The sequence below is a fragment of the Anomaloglossus baeobatrachus genome, chromosome 2 (assembly GCF_048569485.1).
Source record: "Anomaloglossus baeobatrachus isolate aAnoBae1 chromosome 2, aAnoBae1.hap1, whole genome shotgun sequence".
Classification (NCBI taxonomy): domain Eukaryota; kingdom Metazoa; phylum Chordata; class Amphibia; order Anura; family Aromobatidae; genus Anomaloglossus; species Anomaloglossus baeobatrachus.
Window position 1 is genome coordinate 670,792,549 of NC_134354.1, and position 25,448 is coordinate 670,817,996.

At 41.8% G+C, this 25,448-nt stretch overlaps 1 protein-coding gene across 1 annotated transcript in view; it reads right to left on the reverse strand.

Moving 5' to 3' along the window:
• The window catches only part of BIN2 (bridging integrator 2), a 100,915-nt gene that overhangs the window by 40,254 nt on the left and 35,213 nt on the right, over positions 1-25,448 (reverse strand). Inside the window, exons 2-5 of the mRNA XM_075334490.1 lie at positions 14,352-14,432; positions 11,741-11,795; positions 3,402-3,496; positions 1,600-1,695 (exon numbers count right to left, since the gene is read on the reverse strand). Coding sequence (XP_075190605.1) covers positions 1,600-1,695; positions 3,402-3,496; positions 11,741-11,795; positions 14,352-14,432 — 327 coding nt within the window. The remainder of the gene's footprint in view (positions 1-1,599; positions 1,696-3,401; positions 3,497-11,740; positions 11,796-14,351; positions 14,433-25,448) is intronic.

The window sequence follows — 25,448 nt, forward strand, 5'->3', positions numbered from 1 at the left end:
ATAGAAAGCGTGAATAGGGTCTTACCAGATATTTTTAGGGAATTGATCTTAAAAGACACCTATTGAGGTTGTGATAGGCAGAACCCCATGAAAGACTCTGAAATGGCGGATGCTGCAGTCCCACGTGGGTTAAACTTCAATGCTGGAGAAGAGAACGGGATTAATACTATGCTGTTGCCGAAATTCATAAACTGTTGATTGTATAAATCTTTTTTATTCAGGTCTACGGGTTTCTTCATCAGGACAAGGAAAAATCAACGCAAAGACCTGAATAAAAAAGATTTATAAAATCAAGTTTGTTCATTTCGGCAACAGCTCGGCATTAACCCCGTTCTCCTCTCGAACATTGAAATTTAGATTTTTTTTGGCAAAGTCTAATCTGGCCTTTCTCTTTTTAAGGTTGATGAATGGTTTGCACTTTGTGGTGAACACTTAGTATTTTCTCTCAAAAATCTTCTCTTTATGGTAGACTAAGATACTGAAATACCTACTTTCTGGAGAGTGTTCTTTGGTGGATGTTGTGAAAGGGTTTTTTGTCACCCCTACTGTAATCTTCCGTGGCTATCCAGGACTTTTTGCGTTCAGAAGCTCACCAGTTTGCTATTTTTTTCAGAATGTTTCAAACTGTTGATTTGGCCACTCATCATTTCTGCTATCTCGCTGATGGATTTCTTCTTCATGAATGGTCAGTTTCTCTTCCTTTGAAAGCTCATTTGATCGCATGTTGTGGATCCACAGGAACAGTCAGGAACAGTCTGATTCTGAGTCACTTCTCTCATACAAGCCATGAGCCAGGGAAATCAAAGAGTCCGAGGTCAAAGGCCAGAAGAGCATGTCAGTGACAAAGGAATAAGCAAAACAGATGGTCAAAGGCAAAGTCCCTGGTCAGGTAACTAAGGAACTAAGGTGAGAGTGCATCAAGGCAAAAGGCGTCATCCAAGCAAGTAATCAAAAGTTAAATCCAAGGTTAGGCAACAAAGATCAGATATCAGAACACAGAGCAAACAGATCACTGAGCAAAGCTACAACTGTAAGTGGTCTGACCGCTGCAAGCCAGCTCAATAGCCAGTTAATCATCTTGATCGGTGACATATGGAGGAAACTCTGCAGGCCCAAAAAGATAGGACAGCTGGGTTGTCAATAAAAATACCAATAGCCCAGCATGCCCTTATTGGACGACTGGGCTGTCACTCACAATATACTGAGAGCCTAACACACCCTTGATCATATAGGGTGGCTGAGCTGTCACTCACAGCATCCTTAGGACACTGTGGGTGGTGGAATAATAACAAACAGCTTCCAAATGCAAATGTCACACTTGGAATTAGCTCCAGATTTTTTTAAAGTACCAAAACTCGTGTCACTGTCCAAATATGTATGGACCTATTTGTATATGAACACATGACAATATGAAGACCAGGAGAATAAGGTTACTGTGATCACTTTTTTGGTGTAACAGAAATACATTTTTAATAGACCAGGAATACACCTTTTTATTTTGTTGGATATAGCTATTATTAGGTATGAGTGATTTGTATGTAATTATATTTTAACAATGCGATAAATAATAATGTTTAAATCAATGTTGTTTTACATCACCTTCATTTCAGAGAACTGAGACATATAATTATCCATAATGTGGACGGCCTGATCAGCTAATTTTTCCTCATAATCATTCCAAAGAAGATCGTTGCTCTAAAATCAAATCACAAAAAAGCTCATGTTTCCAATAAAATATTATTTACACAATTAAAAACTATATACACACATGGACAAACTTGTTGATACCCTTCTGTTAAAGTAAGAAAAACCCACAATGGCCACTGAAATAACATGAAACTGAGTAAACTAATTTTCAATTTAAAGTTACTGAATATCAACTATTAGCTAATGAAAGACATTGCTCAGGAATTGGGGTTGAACAAAAAAAACAAACAAACAAAAAACTAATGAACATGGCCTGGTCAAAAATGATGGTTCCCTTAGGCCGGTTTCACACATTTGGCATTTCGCTGGATTGCCGGATCCAGCACACTCCAGTACAGTGCAATACAGTACAATGGCATTGCAGCAAGCTCCGGTCACATGCTCCGGTCACATGACAGCATGTGACCGGAGGTTGCCGCGATGCCATTATACTGTATTGCACTCTACTGGAGTGTGCCGGATCTGGCAATCCGGCGAAATGCTGGACGTGTGAAACCGGCCTTAAAGGCTATAATTCCTAAATGAGCTTTTGTTGAGTTTTTAATGTTGCAGAATTTCTGCACCTACTTTATTATACAAATTAGGTAAAATGTGATTTGTGTGCTTTTTTTACATGCCTTTTTATCTAGTTTTTGTCTCTTATTGGTATGTTGTGTTTTTGATGCATTATTCTGCCCACAAAAAATAAGCCCTCACACAGCGCCATCCAAAATGAAAACATTACAGGTCTCGAAAAATGGTGACGCAATAAAAAAATAGTTTTTCTTTTTTTTAAATTTCAGATTTTTCCTCACCACTAATAGAGTAATAAAAAAAATTGGAACAGTTTGATATTACCATAATGGTACTGATGATGAGAATCATATTACCAAATAATTTTTACCACACAATGTGAATCAGAATTGTGGATGTTTTTTTCTTTGTAGTTTCACTGCACTTGGAATTTTTTTCCCATTTCCCAGTACAATATGTGGTCAACTAAAAATACAAGTAGTCCCACAAAAAAATGAGCTCTTGTGTCTATGTGTACAGAAAAATAAAAACCCTAAGGTTGTTAAAAGAAGGGGAGGTAAAAATGAAAATGAAAAAAAGGAAAATGGTCAGCGAAGGGGTTAGAGGGAATCTCTCAGTAGGATCCACACTCCTAAGCAGTCTACATGGGCACGTAGGTTATAGGAAGCTGGAGAAAATATCTTGATATCTGCAATCTGATATTTTATTCCAGAGATATCCACATTTTTCTTATATGTAAATCAGCTGTTAAGATCTATGGGCCAGACACGGATCTCCCCGAGAATCTGCCTCCAGGGCTTATTTTCAACAAAAGTGGGCATTACTAATGTAGGAGATCAGAATACATTTTGTCTTCTCCGTTTGTGAGACATGTAATGACTGACAGTGTGTTCTCATAATCACACACAGCTTTCCTACCTAGTACAAAAAAGCCTGGAGTCTGTGGCCCCATCCGGACCTCAGGCTTAGTGAATAATTTGCATATCATTAAAATGGCTATCCATCTTGTGATTTCCATAATTATTCAACTTTTCTATCTTGATGTTGTAATTTCATGAGAAGTGTGTGTCTGTATATATGCATATGGTTGGTCATTTATCTGCCTAAATTATATGGTTTGGTGTTCTTAACAATTAGAATAATTCTACTGGCAGACATCTTTGAGGTATATGCATACGTACCGCTACAATTGATTGAAGGCCATCATATCCATCCCAGTCTGGTCTGTAGATGACTTGAAGAGTTTCTGATAATCTTTTAGAACCTTCATGCATTGCTAAAAGTAAGGGAATAACATGTACTAGTTATGTTCTCTAGAATAGGTAGCAGTTTTCATAAGTTGCATCAATTCATGCAAATATCAATATAAAAAATCATAGCGCCCAAAAATTGGGAACCTTTAGTCGCAAGGAATATGTCTAGCAGACCATTAGCAGTGTTGGAGCATAGCCATACAAACTTTATCTTCTGATATTACCCCCATGTAGTGTCTGCTATAAAATGGCAGTCTGATAATTTTACCTGTTGGGTAGCAGAAGATTAAAGATGAGGGAACCTTTAAATGTTTGGTTTGTTGGCAGCAAACAAAACAAACCATCATGTGTCCAAACTTGGCCCAAAGAGGTTTGGAATCAATGATTAGCAGTTTGAGTCTCCACCCATATTCAGCCAGCCATACTGTTTTTACCCCCAGTGAGAGCTGATCAAACACTGCAAGCGGCTCGCACAGGGCTGAGCACCAAGCGTACCTGAGCACAGCGATGCTTGCACGAGTCATAGCATTCCAACTCGGAACCTGAACCTTGTTGTTTAAGTCGGTGTTCTGTTTGAAAACTGAACCTCAGGTTCGCTCATCTCTACAGAAGATTATCCATGGAAAGAGTGGTCTTGTTTAAACAGATAATTCCTCAAGGTATAAATGAACTGGAATCCCCGGTGATCACTTGTAAAGTATGAGGGAATGTGACAGCTAGTATTCTATTCCCTATAGCACTACAGCAGGAATTATTAGGCATTACACATTGAAATGAAAGGGAACATGTGAGATCATCCTTAGTAAGAGGCATTGTTTGTAACTACTCTAAACCCTATTAGCTGATTGCCTTGAAAAATCCCTGAGTTTCTCTGATTCTGTCGCTCTTTTTCGTTTTGCGTTCCATTTCCATTGCAGAGATATTCACATTTGTTTCTTCTATAGTGCATTATGTGAGTAAAGACAAAATCCCTTTCGGCGCTTCCGGAGGATAAATGGATTATCAGTGCAAGTTTGCAAAAACTTCAAGAACAAGGGTTTATTATAATAACAAAAGAAAAATTGAACACAGAGGGACAAAATGGCAATATAATTTTATAACTGCATTTAACCAGGGTAGTAATTTGATCAGGACAATTTTAAAAAAACATTGGCACATTTTAAAAATGGATCCTTTTTTAAATAAATGGTTACCAGAGGTTCCAGGTATTACGTTTAAAAGGGGGATAACGGTGAAGAATATTATTGCACCGACTGTTTTAAAAAAACCTTTGTCAGTTTTTAGTGCAGCAAGATTCTCCACACAAAAATCCCCGGGCGTTTTCAAATGTGGATCAAAAAAATGCTTCTGTTGTGGTATTATTAGTCACAAACAGAATAGTATCACATCAAATAGTACAGGAGAGACAATTAATATTAATCAACATCTAACATGTGACAGTGACCATGTAGTCTATGTGGTCAGCTGCGACTGTGGTCTTCAGTACGTTGGCCGCACCACACAAACGGTGCGGTCACGCATGAATGGCCACAGGCACAATGCGAATAAAGGTTTTCTTAAACATAGTCTCTCCAGACACCTGTTAATCAAACATCAAAAAAAGTTTGATATAAAAGTGACCCCTGTAGAAAGAATTGCAGAGGACGATAGTGACAGTTTTAAAAAATTAAATAGGAAGGAGTCCTATTGGATTTTTAAGCTGAAAACCTTATACCCAGATGGTTTGAACGATGTGATAGAGAATGTCTAAATGTATATGTATATATTTTTTTTTTTTTCTCTTTGTCTCTTATTTATAAATGCAATATATCTGGAAGTGATTTTTATATAAGTGCATGAATTTTAAACTATTCTCTAAAGGAAAAAGGAAGGAAAGGGGGAGAGCAAAAGGGGAAAGGGAGAGAGAGGAAAGAGAAGGGAAGGGAGAGAGGAGAAAGAAAAAAAAAAAAAAAATTGTGTTTTTAATCTGAATAATTTATTATGTGTTTTATATCACCGCATATTTTAAACACCAAAATTTTCCTTATTAACAATTAGAATTTTTATTCTTTTTCATTCATAAATTGTATCATTCATGCATAGCAGCAATATTTGCTTGCCCCTACACATGATCCATATAAGGATTTCAGCACAAGAACAACCATTTACCTCTTCGAGGTTGAGTGATAATCTAATTGGAAGTACACACCCATGTTCCTCATACCCGCCTACATCATACACATAGACAGATCAGTCTATAAATTAGATTTTCTTAATACCAGCAATGTAAACTACACATGATGAAGGCTTTTGTTAGCTGAAACGCGTTGTCCGTAATTGTCCGTTTTTTATTGAACCCTTAATAAACCCTTGTTCTTGAAGTTTTTGCAAACTTGCACTGATAATCCATTTACCCTCCGCAAGCGCCGAAAGGGATTTTGTCTTTACTCCAATACCCACGTGGGAGCACCTGTTCAGTACTCTCATTGTTTTTCCCGAGGATTCGTGCTGCATACTGGAGGATTAATAAGAGAGTTGATCCACTACACGGATCATACTAGCGAAAACAGAAGAAATCTGCACGGTGAGTGTAAAATTCGTATGATCACACAATCTGTGTTTACACAAATCTACACTTAGATTTGGCGCCCCGTTGTTCTCTTCTTTTTTTCTTTCCTTTATAGTGCATTATGTAAAATCTCTGCTTTGCAGTCCAACTGAGTCTTTTTTGGGAAAGTGCACTTTCATCCCATCCAGATGCTGGGAATCACAGCTCAGCAGCATCTGAGAGAACTAGACTACTTTATCAGCTATGGAGCTGTGACTGGCTGGCAGAGTCTGAGAGGGAGGGGTGAACCGTACACCCCTCAAGAAAACTGTGAAGAAACACCCAGTTGGACTGCAGAGCAGAGATTTCACATAATACATGTCAAGACGGACGTGTGCAGAATCACTGTAGTGGTTAAATGAATCCCTGTGACTGTTGGATAATGATGCCCCTATGCTGTCCCTCATGCTAGGGAGACCTAAGCTATCCTTAACCTCAGGGATACTCCTAATAGTAGAGATACCTGAGTACTGTTTCTGGCCCTGCTCCTGACCAGACCTAATCTGATCCCCCCACCAGGGAAGGATGGGGCAGGAACAAGGGCGTACATAGAAATCATGGGGCCCCATAGCAGACCCCAAAACAATTAATAATAATAAATAAAAATATTCAGCTGGGACACAGAAGAGCATATTTCACAACTTTACAGCCCTTACCAAGTAATTTTCCTCCTATTGAAGCCCTTAGATTCCCCTTTCATTGCAGCCATAAAATAAGATTGCAACAAAAGTGCACCCCAAACACGGACAGTATGTTACATCAGTATTTGTATCCAAAAACAGGAGTGGGTGATAAATACAGAAGGGGTGCCGGTGTTTCTATTATACTTTTCCTGTGATTGTTTCACTCCTGGTTTTGGCTACAAATACTGAGGTAAAATACTGATCAAATACTCAACATGGGAACGGGGCTTTAGAAGAGAATAATGGGCCTCACATAGTCCTCTATATAGTAAAATAAAGAGGCGTTTTCTTGTTTTCACCAGACAACCTCTGTAAGTGCATATGTGCTACAGTGTAATAATCACAGGACAGGGAGGAGTTAAACATTCAAGTATTTAATCTCTATTGGAAATAAAGAATCTTTCCCATATTAATATCAGAGAGAAAAAGTGACCGCCATACACAACACAATCCACTATACCAAGACCAATAATACCACATACAAGGGGGGAAATACTGTCACACTGTGACCAGACCACATATTAACACCACATAGTGACCGAATACACCCACATACAAGAGAGAAATACTGTCACACCGTGACCAGACAATATATTACCACCACATAGTGACCAAATACAACCACATACAAAGGAAGAAATAGTTCAACACTATGACCAGACCACATAGTGACCGAATAATACCACATGCAAGGGAGAAATATTGCCACACTGTGACTAAACCACATGGTGACCAAATAATACCACATACAAAAGAGAAATACCACCATATCGTGATCAGACCACATATTAACATTACATAGTGACCGAATAGAACCACATACAAGGGTCAAAAACCAACATGCCATGACCAGACCACATACTGACTGAATAATACTACAATCATGATCATGAATAAAAACCACCATACTAATAACACTAATATTACCATCAATGCCATTATACACAGGAGCTCTGTATATAGTGTCAGTGTACAGGTAATACAATGATCACCAGTGACAGTTGTCGTGGGCGGGGAGGACGCCGCCGCTGCGCGCTCGCTAACGCTCGGGTCCGGCGCTGCTGCGGCTGCTGCTCGGTGGCTCGAGCGGTGGGCCGGATCCGGGGACTCGAGCGGCGCTCCTCGCCCGTAAGTGAAAAGGGTTGTTGGTTTGGGGGATTTAGTCCGTGACGCCACCCACGGGTTGTGGTGAAGATGGGCACCACCGCTGCTGGTGACGGAGATCCCGGGAGCGATGGTAGGGAGCAGCTGGGATGTTGTTTTCCCCCTCCGTGGGTAGGGGTCGATGGTCCCGGGGCCCGGTGGTGTGACGGGGAGGCAGGGTTGGGGAGGTGCAGGGTTGCAGGGACAGCGCGGCACGGTGCCGGATGGCACGGGTGTACTCACTCAGTAAGAGATGCACAAAGTCCTCGGTAAACCAAACGGCTGGATGGACGGGTCCCGCAGCCGGCTGCAGTGTCTCTCCCCGGACAGCTGATGGCGGCTGTCTTTCCCTGCACCTTGATGTACTTAGTTGACTACTATGGATCCCCAACGGTAGTCCGCTCCCCGGTTTATGGATGCCGGAGGAGCCCGTTTGCCTGCAGGCGCTGGTCCTTGGGTCTCTAGCCTTAGGCGTTAGCTGTATACCCTCACGGTGTGGGCGGTTGCCTTCTATCGGGTCTTTGGCTGTTAGGAAACCCCTGGGGTTCCGGTCACACTCGGATTTGACTATTGTCGGCGGTTCCAAGCCTGGTCGGGGTCCGATAGCCCTGCCTGTGTGTGCTGGCTTCACTTCGCTCCCCAGTCGGTACCAGCGGGCCAACGCCCGACCCCGGTCCTACGGTTCCGCGTTGCTTCACCACTCCTGCAGATGGCCACCACCGTCTGCCAACCTTGCTGTCAGTGCCTGGGCCACAAACCCAGACACCCAAGTGCTTGCTCCTCTCACTTCAAACTCCTAAACTGTTCTGACCCTTTTCCCGCGTCCAGGCCTGTGAACTCCTCAGTGGGTGGGGCCAACCGCTTGGTGTGGACATCAGACTCTGGAGGAGGCAACAATGGTTTTTGTTTGGCTGGTGTCACTGTCTAATGGGGGTGGGGGTGTTTGAGTGTTATCTGTGACGACCTGGCTAGTCCAGGGCGCCACACATTATACACAGAAGCTCTGTATATAGTGTATGTGTATAGTGTACAGGTAATACAGTGATCACCGGTGACATACACAGGAATTCTGTATATAGTGTACAGCTAATACAGTGATGACTGGTGAGTTTATGGACAGGAGATCTGTATATAGGGAATACAGTGATCACCAGAGACATTATACACAGGAGTTCTGTATATAGTGTACAGTGTGTGTGTGTACATGTAATACACTGACTTACCAGTGACGTCTCTAGCTGACGTTGTTCATCTTAGCTTTTCCTCTCCATCTGGTGCTGACCGCCATCACTTCTTCCAGCCAGAACATGCCTCTGCAGAAAATAACACACGGTCTCCTATAGCTGATCACTCCCAGGGCACATTCCACACTGTTTCCCCAATTTCTAGACTACATCAGACTTTTGTTCCCACCATGGCAGATAGTTTCCTAAAAAATAAACTATATTTCATCAGTAATAATGTCCCCTAATTTGCCCCTACAGTAATTATCTCTACTATTTGCCATCATAAACCAATAATGTATGTTCCTCACTCTGGCCCCATATAGTAATTATGTCCCTCATCCTGACCCCCTGTATTTAATAATGTCTCCAATCCTAGCACCCTTTATTTAATAATGTCTACCTTCCTGGCCCCCTATATTTAATAATGTCTCCCATCCTGGCCTCCTATGTTCCTCCATCCCAGGCCCCTAAACTGCCCGATCCTTGGCTCCTATGTTCCTCCATCCCAGGCCCCTAAACTTTCCCATCCTGGGCTCCTATGTTCCTCCATCCCAGGACCCTAAACTGCCCCATCCTGGGCGCCTATGTTCCTCCATCCCAGGCCCCTAAACTGCCCCATTCTGGGCTCCTATGTTTCTCCATCCCAGGCCCCGAAACTGTCCCATCCTAGGCCCCTTTGTTCCTCCATCACAGGCCCTAAACTGCCCCATCCTGGGCTCTTACATCCCCTACTCTGTCCATTCACAGAGGGAGGAACAACAAGATTCTTGTCACCTCCCTGCGCTCCCCCCCTCCACCCTGCGGTTTCATATCCCGTGTGGTCAAATGGCCACCCCACCCATCCGAGGTCACGCGATGACATCAGAGCGCGGCGCATAACAGCGATGTTTAAAGATGTGATGTGGGCCCACATACATGCATACACATGCAGAAAGGCACACACTGATACATGCATGCAGACATGCACACACACACACATACGAAGATGCACTGACATGCAAACGTATGTAGACACACATACATGCATACACTCTTACATACATACACAAACAGATATACAAAGACAGACAACTGCATGTAAACAGGCACACAGACACATGCATACAAATGCACACAGACATGAACACTCATGCAGACAAGCGCACACACTCATACATACGTAAACACACACACATAAACACACAAGACATGAACACAGACACGCATATGCAGACACAGAAATGCGCACATACACATACGCAGGTAAGCTCTCTTATTGTTTTACAGCCACTGTGTAGGCATATCCCTACCCGGGCTCAATCTTGTTTTTGTGGATCATTTATGTTGATCCTTTTGTAACATCTGCTATTGCTGCCATCCTTGTATATACGCTATTATCGTGCTTGGGTGTATCAGCTCCATTCTTTATTTTGCAGGTTCTGCTGGGTTCAATCACATATCATTGCTCTAACACCTGTACGGTCATCCCTTTTAATATGTGAATATTTAGCATTTGTGCAGGTTTTCCATGTTTTGCTTCATGTGTAGTTTATCCACTCTATCAGTATAATCTTTGCTGTGACAAGTGATTGATGTTATACCTTATTGGTCTTCTATTGATGTTATACATCTGTGGGTGCCTGGTTATGGCAGTGTGTTTTATGTATTAATTGTTTTTAATTGCACAAGTGTACTTCAATAAAGGTTTTGTCATTTTTATATAGGTTGTGCTGTCATGTGCAATGTATTTTTCTCCTTGATTCTCATGTTTTTACATTGCATTACAAGCACCCTTTTCATACTACAATTACATATATATGCTGTTGTGGGGCACTCCTCCCTCTCCTTCTTAGGGGTCACTCACACTTGCGCTATTTTGACGCAAACGGAATCCGTCACTAATGTAGTACAGTTCATGTATTTACAGTGGAAGCGCGTTACTATGGCGCGTGTGTGTGTCATTCAGTACCCGCTTGTGTCCACACGATGTCGCGCTTCCACTGTAAATAAATGAACTGTACTACATTAGTGACGGATTCCGTTTGCATCAAAATAGCGCAAGTGTGAGTGAGCCCTTAGTCTGCGAAGTTTGTGAAAATCTCCGCTTCACAATACGCTTTAAAACAACAAGTGTGAATATCTTTGCAATGGACTTATGCAATACAAAATGGAAAACGTTCCAGAACGAGACGAGTGCAGGCATTTTTAGAAGGTTTTTAATTAATTTTTTTTGAGCAAGTGTTCTCTTTAAAGGGTTTGTCCACTACTTTTACATTGATGTCCTGTCCTTAGGATAGGTCATCAATGTCTGATCAGCCGGGGTCCGGCACCCCGCACCCCCACCAATCAGCTGCTCTCGGTGCCGTTGCCAGCAGCAGGCAGCCAGAAATGCTCAGTTTCAGAGCTGCTCCGTCTTCTGATAGAGGCTGCGGCCAGGTACTGTACATTCACCTCCTATTCAAATCAATGTCAGTTATTGATGACCTATGCTAAGGATAGGCCATCAATGTAAAAGTAGAGGACAACCTCTTTTATGTTACAAATTGTAAAATGAGCACCTCTTGATACCAGTGGCATGAACCTGACCGAGTGCAATATTTACAATGCTAATGATGTTGTGTACAGATATTTCCAGAATACCTGTCTTACCTTTCACAGCACTAAAAACCGCCTTTAAATCCTTATTCAACCTGTTACCTTCATTCTGAAATAAAATAAACAATTAAATATTTTTCACACTATGAAATCACAAAATACATATCTTGCTTTGATGGTTAAAGATTTATTTTCCCACAGTCTATTTTATCATCATCATCATCATAGTTTTCATAGTTTTAAGGTTGAAGGGAGACTCTAAGTCCATCTAGTTCAACCCGTAGCCTAACATGTTGATCCAGAGGAAGGCAAAAAACCCCAATGTGGCAAACAAGTTCCAATGGGGAAAAAATTTCCTTCCTGACTCCACATCCGGCAATCAGACTAGTTCCCTGGATCAATACCCTGTCATAAAATCTAATATACATAACTGGTTATATTAAATTTTTCAAGAAAGGCATCCAGGCTCTGCTTAAATGTTAGTAGTGAATCACTCATTACAACATCATGCGGCAGAGAATTCCATAGTCTCACTGCTCGTACAGTAAAGAATCCTCGTCTGTGATTATGATTAAACCTTCTTTCCTCAAGACGTAGCGGATGCCCCCGTGTTCCAGTCGCAGGCCTAGGTGTAAATAGATCTTTGGAAAGGTCTCTGTACTGTCCCCTCATATATTTATACATTATGATTAGATCCCCCCTAAGCCTTCGTTTTTCCAAACTAAATAACCCCAAGTTTAATAACCTGTCTTCGTATTGCAGCCCCCCCATTCCTCTAATAATCTTGGTCGCTCTTCTTTGCACCCTCTCCAGTTCAGCTATGTCCTTCTTATATATCGGTGACCAGAATTGTACACAGTATTCTACGTGCGGTCGCACTAGTGACTTGTACAGAGGTAGAACTATATTTTTTTCATGAACACTTATACCTCTTTTAATACATCCCATTATTTTATTAGCCCTGGCAGCAGCTGCCTGACACTGGCCACTAAAGTGAAGTTTACCATCCACCCATACACCCAAGTCTTTTTCTGTGTCTGTTTTACCCAGTGTTCTACAATTAAGTACATAATCATAAATGTTATTTCCTCTACCCAAGTGCATGACCTTACATTTATCTACATTAAACTTCAATTGCCACTTCTCAGCCCAATCCTCCAATTTACATAAATCTCCCTGTAATATAAAATTATCCTCCTCTGTATTGATTACCCTGCAGAGTTTAGTATCATCTGCAAATATTGAAATTCTACTCCGCATGCCCCCAACAAGGTCATTTATAAATATGTTGAAAAGAAGCGGGCCCAATACTGACCCCTGTGGTACCCCACTATGAACTGAGACCCAGTCCGAGTACGTACCATTAATAACCACCCTTTGTTTCCTATCACTGAGCCAGTTTTTAACCCAGTTACACATATTTTCCCCTATCCCCATTATTCTCATTTTATGTACCAACCTTTTGTGTGGCACCGTATCAAAAGCTTTTGAAAAGTCCATATACACAACATCCACTGCATTTCCCTGGTCCAGGCTTGAACTTACCTCTTCATAGAAGCTGATCAAATTAGTTTGACAGGATCGATCCCTCATAAACCCATGTTGATACTCTGTCATAAGGTTATTTTTCTTGAGATACTCCAGTATAGCATCTCTCAAGAAACCCTCAAGGATTTTACCAACCGTAGAGGTTAAACTTACCGGCCTATAATTTCCCGGCTCAGTTTTTGTCCCCTTTTTGAATATTGGCACCACATTTGCTATGCGCCAGTCCTGCGGTACCGACCCTGTTATTAAGGAATCTGAGAAGATTAAAAATAATGGTCTATCTATCACAGAACTCAATTCCTGTAGTACTCTGGGGTGTATGCCATCCGGGCCCGGAGATTTGTCAACCTTAGTGATTTCGAGGCGGCGGCGTACTTCCTGCTGGGTTAAGCAGGTAATATTCAAGGGTGAATTTATGGCATCACTGGTCATGTCATCTGCCATGGCATTTTCTTGTATAAAAACCGTAGAAAAAAAGTCATTCAGCAGGTTGGCTTTACCCTCATTCCCTTCCACCATTTCACCAAGACTATTTTTAAGGGGGCCAACACTATCGCTTTTCAGTTTTTTACTGTTTATGTAGTTAAAGAATATTTTAGGATTATTTTTACTTTCTCTCGCAATGAGTCTCTCTGTCTCAAACTTAGCTAACTTAATTTGCTTTTTACATATTTTATTTAATTTTCTATAATTATATAATGCCTCATCACTACCTACCCTCTTTAATTCTTTTAAGGCTTTCTGTTTTTCTTTTATTGCTTCCCTTACAGCTCTATTTAGCCATAGGGGTTTCCTCCTATTTCTAGCATGTTTGTTCCCATAGGGTATATTTTCTGCACAAGCCCTATTCAGGATGCTCATAAAAGTCTCCCATTTGCTTTGTGTACTTTTATTACTTAGTACATCATCCCAGTTTATTGCACTAAGATCATCTCTCAACCGTTTAAAATTTGCTTTCCTGAAGTTTAGGCTCAAGATAAACTACAGTACATTATGGTTTATATGTCCCCGCCAAAAAATATATATGGATAGATCACAGCAAAAGAATGGACGTTTGGAAAAAGAAATATTTTCTCTAGTAATATGTTTTTTACTTGCTCCAATTTTGTGGAGTTACCTGCTGCTTGTTGAAATTGTATGCACACTGCTCGAACAGCTCATCCTTGGTTTCTATTGTTCTTCCCAACTTTTGTAAAACCTAAATAGAAAATAAAAGAAATAATCTGTAATTCTTTCATATAAAATCATTTTTACGCATGTGATCTGTATTATTTCAATGCAATGACTAGTATGGCAGCTTTTTCTTATATTAGGTAATAATTGTATGGATTTGTCAAGATATTTCATGCTCACAAATGTGAAAGTTATATAACCATAGTTTGGAGTATGTAGCTGTAGGAGGCGCAAAGTCGTCTACGGGGACTCAATAGTCCCTCTGCTACATAAGAAGACAAATGCTGAACACCTAAAAAGAAGGGGTTAATCCACGCTGCCGTAGGAATGGAGACCAAGAAGACCATATCCTGGATAGTGATGTGTCAATGCATTTCGGACTAAGAACAACTCCTTTAGATAGTCCTGAAGAAGAATTGTTTTTACTCCGAAACGCGTTGACTAAAAAAAAAAACACTATCCAAGAACTATCTGTTCTTTTTGGTTTCCATTCCTAGGGCCGTGCGAATTAACCCCTTCTCTACAGTTGTTCAGCATTCATTTCACCGTGAGGCTGCTGCAGCCATTTCATGTTTCTTCAGTAGTTGTGACTTTCACAAGCTGGTGAGCACGTTTCCTCATTTTTACACTTTATCCATCCTAGACTAGACTCTATTCTTGCGCTATTTCCCCAGTTCCTCTACATTCTACATAAGAAGACAACAGAGTTACCACTCGCACATAATATGTAGAGGACCTTATTACAGATTTGCATTATAACCTAGGTATAGGAAATATACATTTGTATTTTGATACTTGGTTAGTTTTGTAACCATTGCTGGAAATGTTGTAGACTATTGAAATAAGACTGTAAATTTTGGCTTTCTATTCTGGCTATATTATTGGTAACAGCAGTAATGAGGGTGGTTGTTTTGATGATGATGATGATGATGATGATGATTGATGATAATGATGATGATGGAGTTTAAAAAAAACCCCACTTCTCATTTATATCATTTCCAATATTCACTATTCTATACTACATTGCTGGAGACAAAGACATGAACCGCACATCCAAAAATTATACTTTGATCTAATGCCGCTAGGAAAAATTTTATGTACCTGAATATGAGGTTCTTGGTTTAACATTCTGATCAGACTGTATGAAGACTCTGAGTATGTCCTTAACAAATTTGAAGTGTTAAAGGTGTGGTGCCTCACAACATCCGTGCTACAAGGCTGAGCCCCCATGACCCCAGGCCACACTGCCCCATCAACACAAAGGAAAGGAGCTGGACGACTCATCTTCCACAAGCTCCCAGTATGTGAACTGAGAGCAAAAAAAAAAAACAGACCTCCTCCTTGCAGGCTCCTGCTAATTAAAAACGCCTGTGCCAAATGGGAGGAGTGCTGGTTCAAGTAAAATAACAGAGGAGGACAGACCATGCAACTGTGACACCCTGACAAAATCAGGTTGCCAGAGAAGACTGCATCCATCTTCCAGATGCAGGATTCCCTCCTCCTTGGCCTTCCAACACAACCACACACAGGTACAAACACCAGCTACAAAAGCATAGTCACCCCCCCAGTACAATAGGGACACATCAGTGGGCGGGCCCAGGCAGATGGTGACGCCCACCTAGGGGTTCTGAGGTGTTCGGGGAGGGAACAAAACAGAACGTAGTAGACAGTGGAAGTGAGAGGAGTGAAGTGGTAGTTGGGGGTTGTAGCTCCCGGACTACCAGACTACTTGAGCTGACTAGGTGGCAGACGGCAGAGCAGGGCCACAGGTGATGGAGATCCGGTCGCGGGAGACCTTAAGTGGACCGGGGCATGGTTGTAGCCCGCCGGTGCCAACAGCGGGAATCCGGTCCGGAGGCTGTGCACAGTCGGGGTACCTGGACTCTAGGGCGAGGACAGCTTCACGCACCTTTCCAATCAGCCAGCAGGGGACAAGATTCCACGTCTTGTCCCACTAGTAGCCCAGAGAGAGCTAGATGGAAGCCCAACGCGGGGGATAGGGCGTCTGCAAGTGCCTGCAAAAATCACAAGGGTCAGATCTCGCGGGCGACAGCTCCCACAGCAAAGACAACGGGAGTGGACTTTTCCCATTCCATGCGGACTAGTCAACACACGAGACAACACAGAAGTGCAGGAGGAAGGGCCCCTGTCCTGTCTACCGGTGCGCGGGACCTGAGCACACCCCTCCAGAGGCTACCGGTATCCAGCACTTGGTTTACTATCTGGACTCAGTCCAGCCTGCAAACTGCGCCCCAACATTTCACTCCACCTACACCTGGGCCCCGGGAATGCACCTCCCCTACCCGTGGGGGGGATATCATCCTGCTGCCACACTCCATCAGCCCCGGGCACCCCATACAAAAGGCAAGGGCGGTGTCACAGCCACGATCCCGGATCTAAGCGTCTCGAGTAGTCCCCCTGCTGTGGTCTGCGCCCCCGCTCGCGACACAATATTGCTGGAGAAAAAGGCATGAACCGCACATCCAAAAATCATACTTTGATCTAATGCCGCCAGGCAAAAATTTGCATACCTGAACATGAGGTTTTTGGTTTTAACATTCTGATCAGACAGTATGAAGCCCACTGCCACATCATGGTGAACCTCTCAGTGAGTCTCTAACTTATTTGAGGTCATAAAGGTGCAGCACCGGGTGCAAACCAGCGCCGCGGTGACAGTGAACCAGCAGGGCAGGTGACCTGGTGTCTCACAACACCCATACTTCTAAAGAAAATCGGGGATCATCGCCGCGCTTATCACCATTGAATCCAATGAATAGTTTTCAGGTCATTTATTGAAGAAGTACAAGTCTACGCGTTTCATGGGTCTCTGCCCCCTTCCTCAGGACAAGTAAATGATGACACAGAAGATCTTACAGCAGAGAACACACAGAAATATATATACAGTTAGGTCCAGAAATATTTGGACAGTGACACAATTTTCGCGAGTTGGGCTCTGCATGCCACCACATTGGATTTGAAATGAAACCTCTACAACAGAATTCAAGTGCAGATTGTAATGTTTAATTTGAAGGTTTGAACAAAAATATCTGATAGAAATTGTAGGAATTGTACACATTTCTTTACAAACACTCCACATTTTAGGACGTCAAAAGTAATTGGACAAATAAACCAAACCCAAACAAAATATTTGTATTTTCAATATTTTGTTGCGAATCCTTTGGAGGCAATCACTGCCTTAAGTCTGGAACCCATGGACATCACCAAATGCTGGGTTTCCTCCTTCTTAATGCTTTGCCAGGCCTTTACAGCCGCAGCCTTCAGGTCTTGCTTGTTTGTGGGTCTTTCCGTCTTAAGTCTGGATTTGAGCAAGTGAAATGCATGCTCAATTGGGTTAAGATCTGGTGATTGACTTGGCCATTGCAGAATGTTCCACTTTTTTGCACTCATGAACTCCTGGGTAGCTTTGACCGTATGCTTGGGGTCATTGTCCATCTGTACTATGAAGCGCCGTCCGATCAACTTTGCGGCATTTGGCTGAATCTGGGCTGAAAGTATATCCCAGTACACTTCAGAATTCATCCGGCTACTCTTGTCTGCTGTTATGTCATCAATAAACACAAGTGACCCAGTGCCATTGAAAGCCATGCATGCCCATGCCATCACGTTGCCTCCACCATGTTTTACAGAGGATGTGGTGTGCCTTGGATCACGTGCCGTTCCCTTTCTTCTCCAAACTTTTTTCTTCCCATCATTCTGGTACAGGTTGATCTTTGTCTCATCTGTCCATAGAATACTTTTCCAGAACTGAGCTGGCTTCATGAGGTGTTTTTCAGCAAATTTAACTCTGGCCTGTCTATTTTTGGAATTGATGAATGGTTTGCATCTAGATGTGAACCCTTTGTATTTACTTTCATGAAGTCTTCTCTTTACAGTTGACTTAGAGACAGATACACCTACTTCACTGAGAGTGTTCTTGACTTCAGTTGATGTTGTGAACGGGTTCTTCTTCACCAAATAAAGTATGCGGCGATCATCCACTACTGTTGTCATCCGTGGACGCCCAGGCCTTTTTGAGTTCCCAAGCTCACCAGTCAATTCCTTTTTTCTCAGAATGTACCCGACTGTTGATTTTGCTACTCCAAGCATGTCTGCTATCTCTCTGATGGATTTTTTCTTTTTTTTCAGCCTCAGGATGTTCTGCTTCACCTCAATTGAGAGTTCCTTAGACCGCATGTTGTCTGGTCACAGCAACAGCTTCCAAATGCAAAACCACACACCTGTAATCAACCCCAGACCTTTTAACTACTTCATTGATTACAGGTTAACGAGGGAGACGCCTTCAGAGTTAATTGCAGCCCTTAGAGTCCCTTGTCCAATTACTTTTGGTCCCTTGAAAAAGAGGAGGCTATGCATTACAGAGCTATGATTCCTAAACCCTTTCTCCGATTTGGATGTGAAAACTCTCATATTGCAGCTGGGAGTGTGCACTTTCAGCCCATATTATATATATAATTGTATTTCTGAACATGTTTTTGTAAACAGCTAAAATAACAAAACTTGTGTCACTGTCCAAATATTTCTGGACCTAACTGTACCTTAAGTCATATACGTCAGTGACTCATGCACGTCATAGGACAACTAACCATAAAAGAATAAAAACGGCGGGCGAAACACATGGTTAATTTAAAATAACGTCATAAGGCCTGTTTCACACGTCAGTGATTCTGGTACGTTTGTGCTTTTTTTTAAACGTACTAGAATCACTGACATACGCAGACCCATTATAATGAATGAGTCTGCTCACACGTCAGTGATGTTTCACTGACCATGTCTCCGTGCAGCGTTCACGCGTGTCCGTGATTGCCGCACGGAGACATGTCCATTTTTTTCTGGCACCACTGATGTCCCATGGACCACGCAGTGGTGTGGTCCGTGAAACACGTGCCAGAAAAAAACGTGCTTTTAAAATAAAAAACATCTTTACTCACCCGACTTCAGCGGCGCTCTCTGCAGCCCGTTCTCCCTGCTGCTTCAGAGCCGGCTCATTACTGTCGCGCATATTCATGATGCACGACACAGCCGACCGGAAGTAGCTGCTGCGGGGGTCAGCGCCGGCCGGATGCTGCACCGCGGGAGCGTTCAGCACCATGGAGAGCGGGAGCGCGCACAGGTGAGTTGATTTCTAAGTGCAATCACGGGCCACGGAGAACGGAGCCCGGATTGCACTTAGACAACCCACGTGTGCCGTAATTCATGGCACACGGAGGGACATGTGCGTGTTTTACACGCCAGTGAAAAACGTCAGTGTTTTTCACTGACTTGTGAAACGGGCCTAAGGTGTATAGTTTGTAAAATCAATCTAACTTGCTTAATAAATATAGGAGTTATAGCATAAAATAACAAATGATAGAAAACATTATCCTTTTCTATCTGTATTAAAGGAGGAGTATATTTTTTTTAAAAATTTTTTGTAGTATTCTGATTAAAAAAAAAATTATATTTATGTGTGTATGTATTTATAGAGATGAAATGTCAGTCTCATTTTTATATATCACACATGTGTCTCTACCTGGAATTGAACACCCACACCCATCTGTTATAGTAAACGTCAGGGAGAGGGATTTGCCCATAGATCCAGTGTTAATATACAGAGTTCTTGGAGACAAGAAAGGGAGAGAAGGGGGAATGAAAATGATTTACTAATGGTATTGTTCATCAACGTATGAAAAACGTGAATTAACAGGGAAAAAAAGTGAAAAGGTAAGTAATCTGACCCGCAAGGATTCATCAGCGGTCTGCCACTATGGGGGGAAAAAGGCTGACTGACCGTGCACGGAACACATCGGCAGGAAGCTCACATTTCAAAAGGGACTGAGAACCACGGAATAATTGCAGAACTACAGGAAAAACAGAGGGTGGGAAGCTCTTTTTGATGTGATGGAATGGAAAAAATGATGGTTATGTGTGTCTTAAAAGGGATGCTAATTGATAGACTAGGAATGATAAATATGAACTGGTAAAAAATATATTAGATTGTTAAAAAGGTGTAGTTGACATTGCCAGGTCCTAAAAAGTGATTAAGTGTCCTTAATATAAATATAAGATAGGTTAAAAGGCTGTTGATTATATATTATATAAAAAAAACGCATAGAGAAAAAATATATTTTAAAATTGTATATTAAAAGGAGAGAAAGATGAATGACTCCAAGATCCAGATATAAGTGGACCAGGTGCTATATTCATATACACTAATATAAAATAATAAATTAATTAGTTAATAAATTTTTATAGCACATCAATAAAATAGATCCATGACCTCATTGAGACCTATTGGTTTAAGGGTATTTAGATTATATATCCAATAGGTCTCTTTTTTTACTTAGAATATCAAGACAGTTTGGTGTTTCTGAAGGTATTTGTTCAATAGGTGTAATTTTAAGCGATATTTGTTTATTATGGACCAAAGTGCAATGTCTGGACAGTCCATGTAATAGATAACCGGTTTTAATATTGTATCTATGGGAATTTGAACGGTTATGCAAGGGCTGAGTGGTTCTCCCAATATATTGAAGTCCACAGTCACAGTCTAAAAGTAGATAACATAATCTGACTGACATGGTAATCTTTGTTTTATGGGAAATTTTTCGGTGCCAGTAGAAGAAGAAAAATTGCACCGCTTATGTTGTATCTTCCTACAACATAATCAATTTTTTGCATGGCATCTAAAAATGCCTGTTTGTGTTTCTGTAGGTAGGATATGTTTTTAGTTTTATCCATCGCTCTCAGCCTACTTGGGGCCAAAATATCTTCTTGCTTGTCTCCATGAACTCTGTATATTAACACTGGATCTATGGGCAAATCCCTCTCCCTGACATTTACTATAACAGATGGGTGTGGGTGTTCAATTCCAGGTAGAGACGCATGTGTGATATATAGAGATGAGACTGACATTTCATCTCTATAAATACATACACACACAAATATAAAAAAATGTTTGAATCAGAATACTACAAAAAATAAAAAAAGAAAATATACTCCTCCTTTAATACACATAGAAAAGGACAATGTTTTCTATCATTTCTTATTTTATGCTATAACTCCTATTTATGAAGCAAGTGAGATTTTACAAACTATACACCTTATGACATATTTCAAATTAACCATGTGTTTCTCCCGCCGGTTTTTTCTTTTTTGGTGGGTTGTCCTATGACGTGCATGAGTCACTGATGTATATGACTTAAGGTATATATATTTTTGTGTGTTCTCTGCTATAAGATCTTCTGTGTCATCATTTACTTGTCCTGAGGAAAGAGGCAGAGACCCCTGAAACGCGTAGACTTGTACTTCTTCAATAAATGACCTGAAAACTATTCATAGGATTCAATGGTGATAAGCACGGCGATAATCCCCGATTTTCTTTAGAAGTTCCTGTTCCTATCTGACGGGTCCGCAGCTGTCTCCACCAGCCTCAATGCTCCATCAGGTGTTGTGACTGTCTCACAACATCCATAGGTGACTGCACCTTACAATTCCCCTACCGTTGTTTATCGGTTAAAACCCTATGCGCCTGTCTTTCTCCTACTACCTCCTACAACACCTATGCTGCAAGGCTGAGCCTCCCCGACTCCAGGCTACACCACAACAATGGCCGCCACACAGCACCAGCACACTGTGAAAGGAGCTGGCCAACTCACCTTCCACCAGTTGTGGCCTAGAGTCATGGGAGCTCAGCCTTGCAGCATGGATGTTGTGAGGCACCAGGTCACCTGCCCTGTTGATGTATTGTCGCTGGAGCGCAGTGGTTGGTAATTCTGCCATTGTTTTTTGGGGGTTTGTTTTTATGACGTTCACCGCTGTAAAAACATCAACATGATTCTCAGGCTGGGGTCAGATGAACATATGAAAAATTGGTCCCATTCTCATCCAAAAATCCGTGTGTTATCTGTTTTTTTTTATTCTGCTGTTAATCTTTTCCAAGATCATTCAGATTCCCATCTTACAGAATTGTAAGGTACATGTGTAGCAAAATATTATATGCTGTATGGCCTCTAGGGGTCTCACTACTTGTATGTGTGCACCACAAGCAAGTGGGAACTCGCTGGTACTGCAGACAGAGTGCAGGCAGCATAGAGAGATGTAATGGCTGACAACACCACCTAATAAAGAGCCTGAAGATCTCCACAGAGTGTGATTCATGAGAGACACAGCAAACAGAACATGGTGGGCCTTCATGTGACACACCTGCAAATCCTCAGAGCTTGTGTGTGAGACTGGGACTGTACAGAGTATCACAGCAACTGAAAGTACAGATTTCCTGTCATTACTACAAGATGGAGACTGGTCTGAAACCCCCTCAGAGGCTGGACGTCTCATCATGTTATCTATTCCAGTCATGGAGACACTGGAAAGAGGAGTTTACTCTGTATGTGGATCTGACAGTGGCCCCCAGTGATGACAAACATAAAGTAAAGCTGTTTTATTACTTAATTAGGGAAAAAGGCAGAGAACTAGCCCCGGCCTTACTCCCAGACAGACAGCCTCATGCTAGCAGAGATTGTGGAGGCATTTGATAAACACTGTGACCCGAAGAAGAATGAGACTGTGGAGAGATACAAGTTTTTCACAAGACAGCAGAAGGATGGCGAAAATGTAGACAGATATGTGACAGAGCTGAGGACACTGGCTGCAACATGTGGCTTTGGGGAAATCAGAGATCGTCTCATAAGAGAGAATTGTATGTGCCATCACAAACACTCGGCTCAGAGAAAGATTACTCAGAGAAAAAGAGATACCCTTAGAGAAATGCATGCAAATCTACAGGGCTGTGGAGCTGACAAAACACAGCCTGAAGATGATGGCAGGCACAAGTGATAATGATGATAAGGTACATGCAGTATCTATGAAAGTAAAGATGAGACCAAGCTGCCCTATAAGCACGGTCCACTGCAAATATTGTGGAAAAAGACATGAGAAAGACAAAACTAAAGGCCCTGTCACGCACACAGATAAATCTTTGGAAGATCTGTGGTTGCAGTGAAATCATGGACATATTGTTCCATTTGTACACAGCCACAAACCTGGCACTGATTGTCCACAATTTCACTGCAACCACAGATCTACCACAGATCTACCACAGATCTACCACAGATCTACCACAGATCTACCACAGATCTACCACAGATCTACCACAGATCTACCACAGATCTACCACAGATCTACCACAGATCTACCACAGATCTACCACAGATCTACCACAGATCTACCACAGATCTACCACAGATCTACCACAGATCTACCACAGATTTCTGGGCATGGTAAATTATCTCTCCAAATTTTGCAAGCATCTGTCAGATATGTGTGAGCCACTGACACAGTTAACCCTCAAATATGTGCTCTGGGAATGGACAGAAAGCTAGGAAATTGCGTTCCGGTCAGTAAAGAAGGCGATTGCAGATACAGTAACCCTAAAGTACTTCGACCCAGATTGAGCAGTGGTGGTACAATGTGATGCTTCAGAAAAAGGCCTTGGAGCCACATTAATGCAGAACAAACAGCCAATCACGTTTGCAAGCAGAGCCCTAACAACAATAGAGCAGGGATATGCTCAGATTGAGAAGGAGCTACTGACTGTGGTATTTGGGATGGAGATGTTTCACCAGTACACCTATAGTTGACGGGTAACAGTGCAGTCTAATCACAAGCCATTGGAGAGCATTACAAAGAAACCACTACTAAATGCCCAAAAGAGACTACAACGCATGCTGTTACGACTTCAGAAACACGATTTTGACATCTGTTACTGTCCAGGAAGAGACTTACTGATTGCAGATACTCTAAGCATAGCATACCTGTCACAAATGATGAGAAGAACGAAATTGAAACCATCAATATGTGTGACTACCTGGCAGTGTCAAAAGACAAGTTGAAACAAAAACAGACTTTCACAGAGAAGGATAAAATTCTCCAGATCTTAAAGACTGTCATCTTGCAGGGTTGGCCAAAGTACAAGTAACATGCTCCAAGGGAAGTTTCTCTATTCTTCCACATAAGAGATGAACTGTCAGTGCAGCAAGGAATCATCTTTAAAGGAGACAGAGCTCTTATAGCAGAAGCTCTTAGAAGAGACATACTGGAAACACAGCACTCTTCTCACTTAGGCAGGGAAGAATGTCCACAGCGAGCACGAGAATCTACAGTATTTTTTGGCCAGGAATGAATGACCACATTAAAAACTATATTGCACAATGGGAAATATGTGCATCCTCTAGTGATAAGCAACAAAAGGAGACATTGCAATCTCATGAAATTCCACAGAGGCCTTGCTCAAAAATTGAAACAGACGTCTTCACATGGCATGACAAAAAATACCTAATTACAATGGACTATTTATCTAACTTCTGGGACGTTGATTTGTTACAGGACACAAGGGCAAGAACAGTGATTAAAAAACTCACGGCCCATTATGCCAGGTATGGCATTCCGGATATTGAGTTATCTGACAATGCTGCTCAGTTTACTTCGGGAGACTTTAAAACCTTCAGCAAGAGATGGGAATTTTAACACCAGATGTCTTCTCCAAAAATCCTCAGAGTAATGGAAAAGCAGAGTCGGCAGTAAAAACAGCCAAAAGACTCATGCAAAAAGCAAACACAGGCAGGTACTGATGTATATCTGTCTATACTGGATCATAGAAACACACCCACCCATGGCATAGACAGCAGTCCAGCACAGAGGCTCATGAGTAGGCGTACAAAGACTCTTACCAACCACTAGTCATCTGTTAAAGCCAAAGATGGTGGGAAACATCAAAGCTCAACTAAAGAAAAATAAAAATAGGCAAGCTTTCTATTACAATAAATCTGCAAAGGATCTGCCAAATCTCCAGAGTAATGACAACATATGACTGCAGCCAAGCAGCAAATACTGCAAACACTGGCAAAAGGAAAAGGTTGTCCAGAAACTAGGACCTCGGTCCTACGATATTGTAACAGAAGATGGAAGAAGCCTAAGGAGAAATTGGAGATTTCTGAGGAAAATGCAAGAACAAGATGATTCATGGCCTTTTGAACAGCATCTGTGG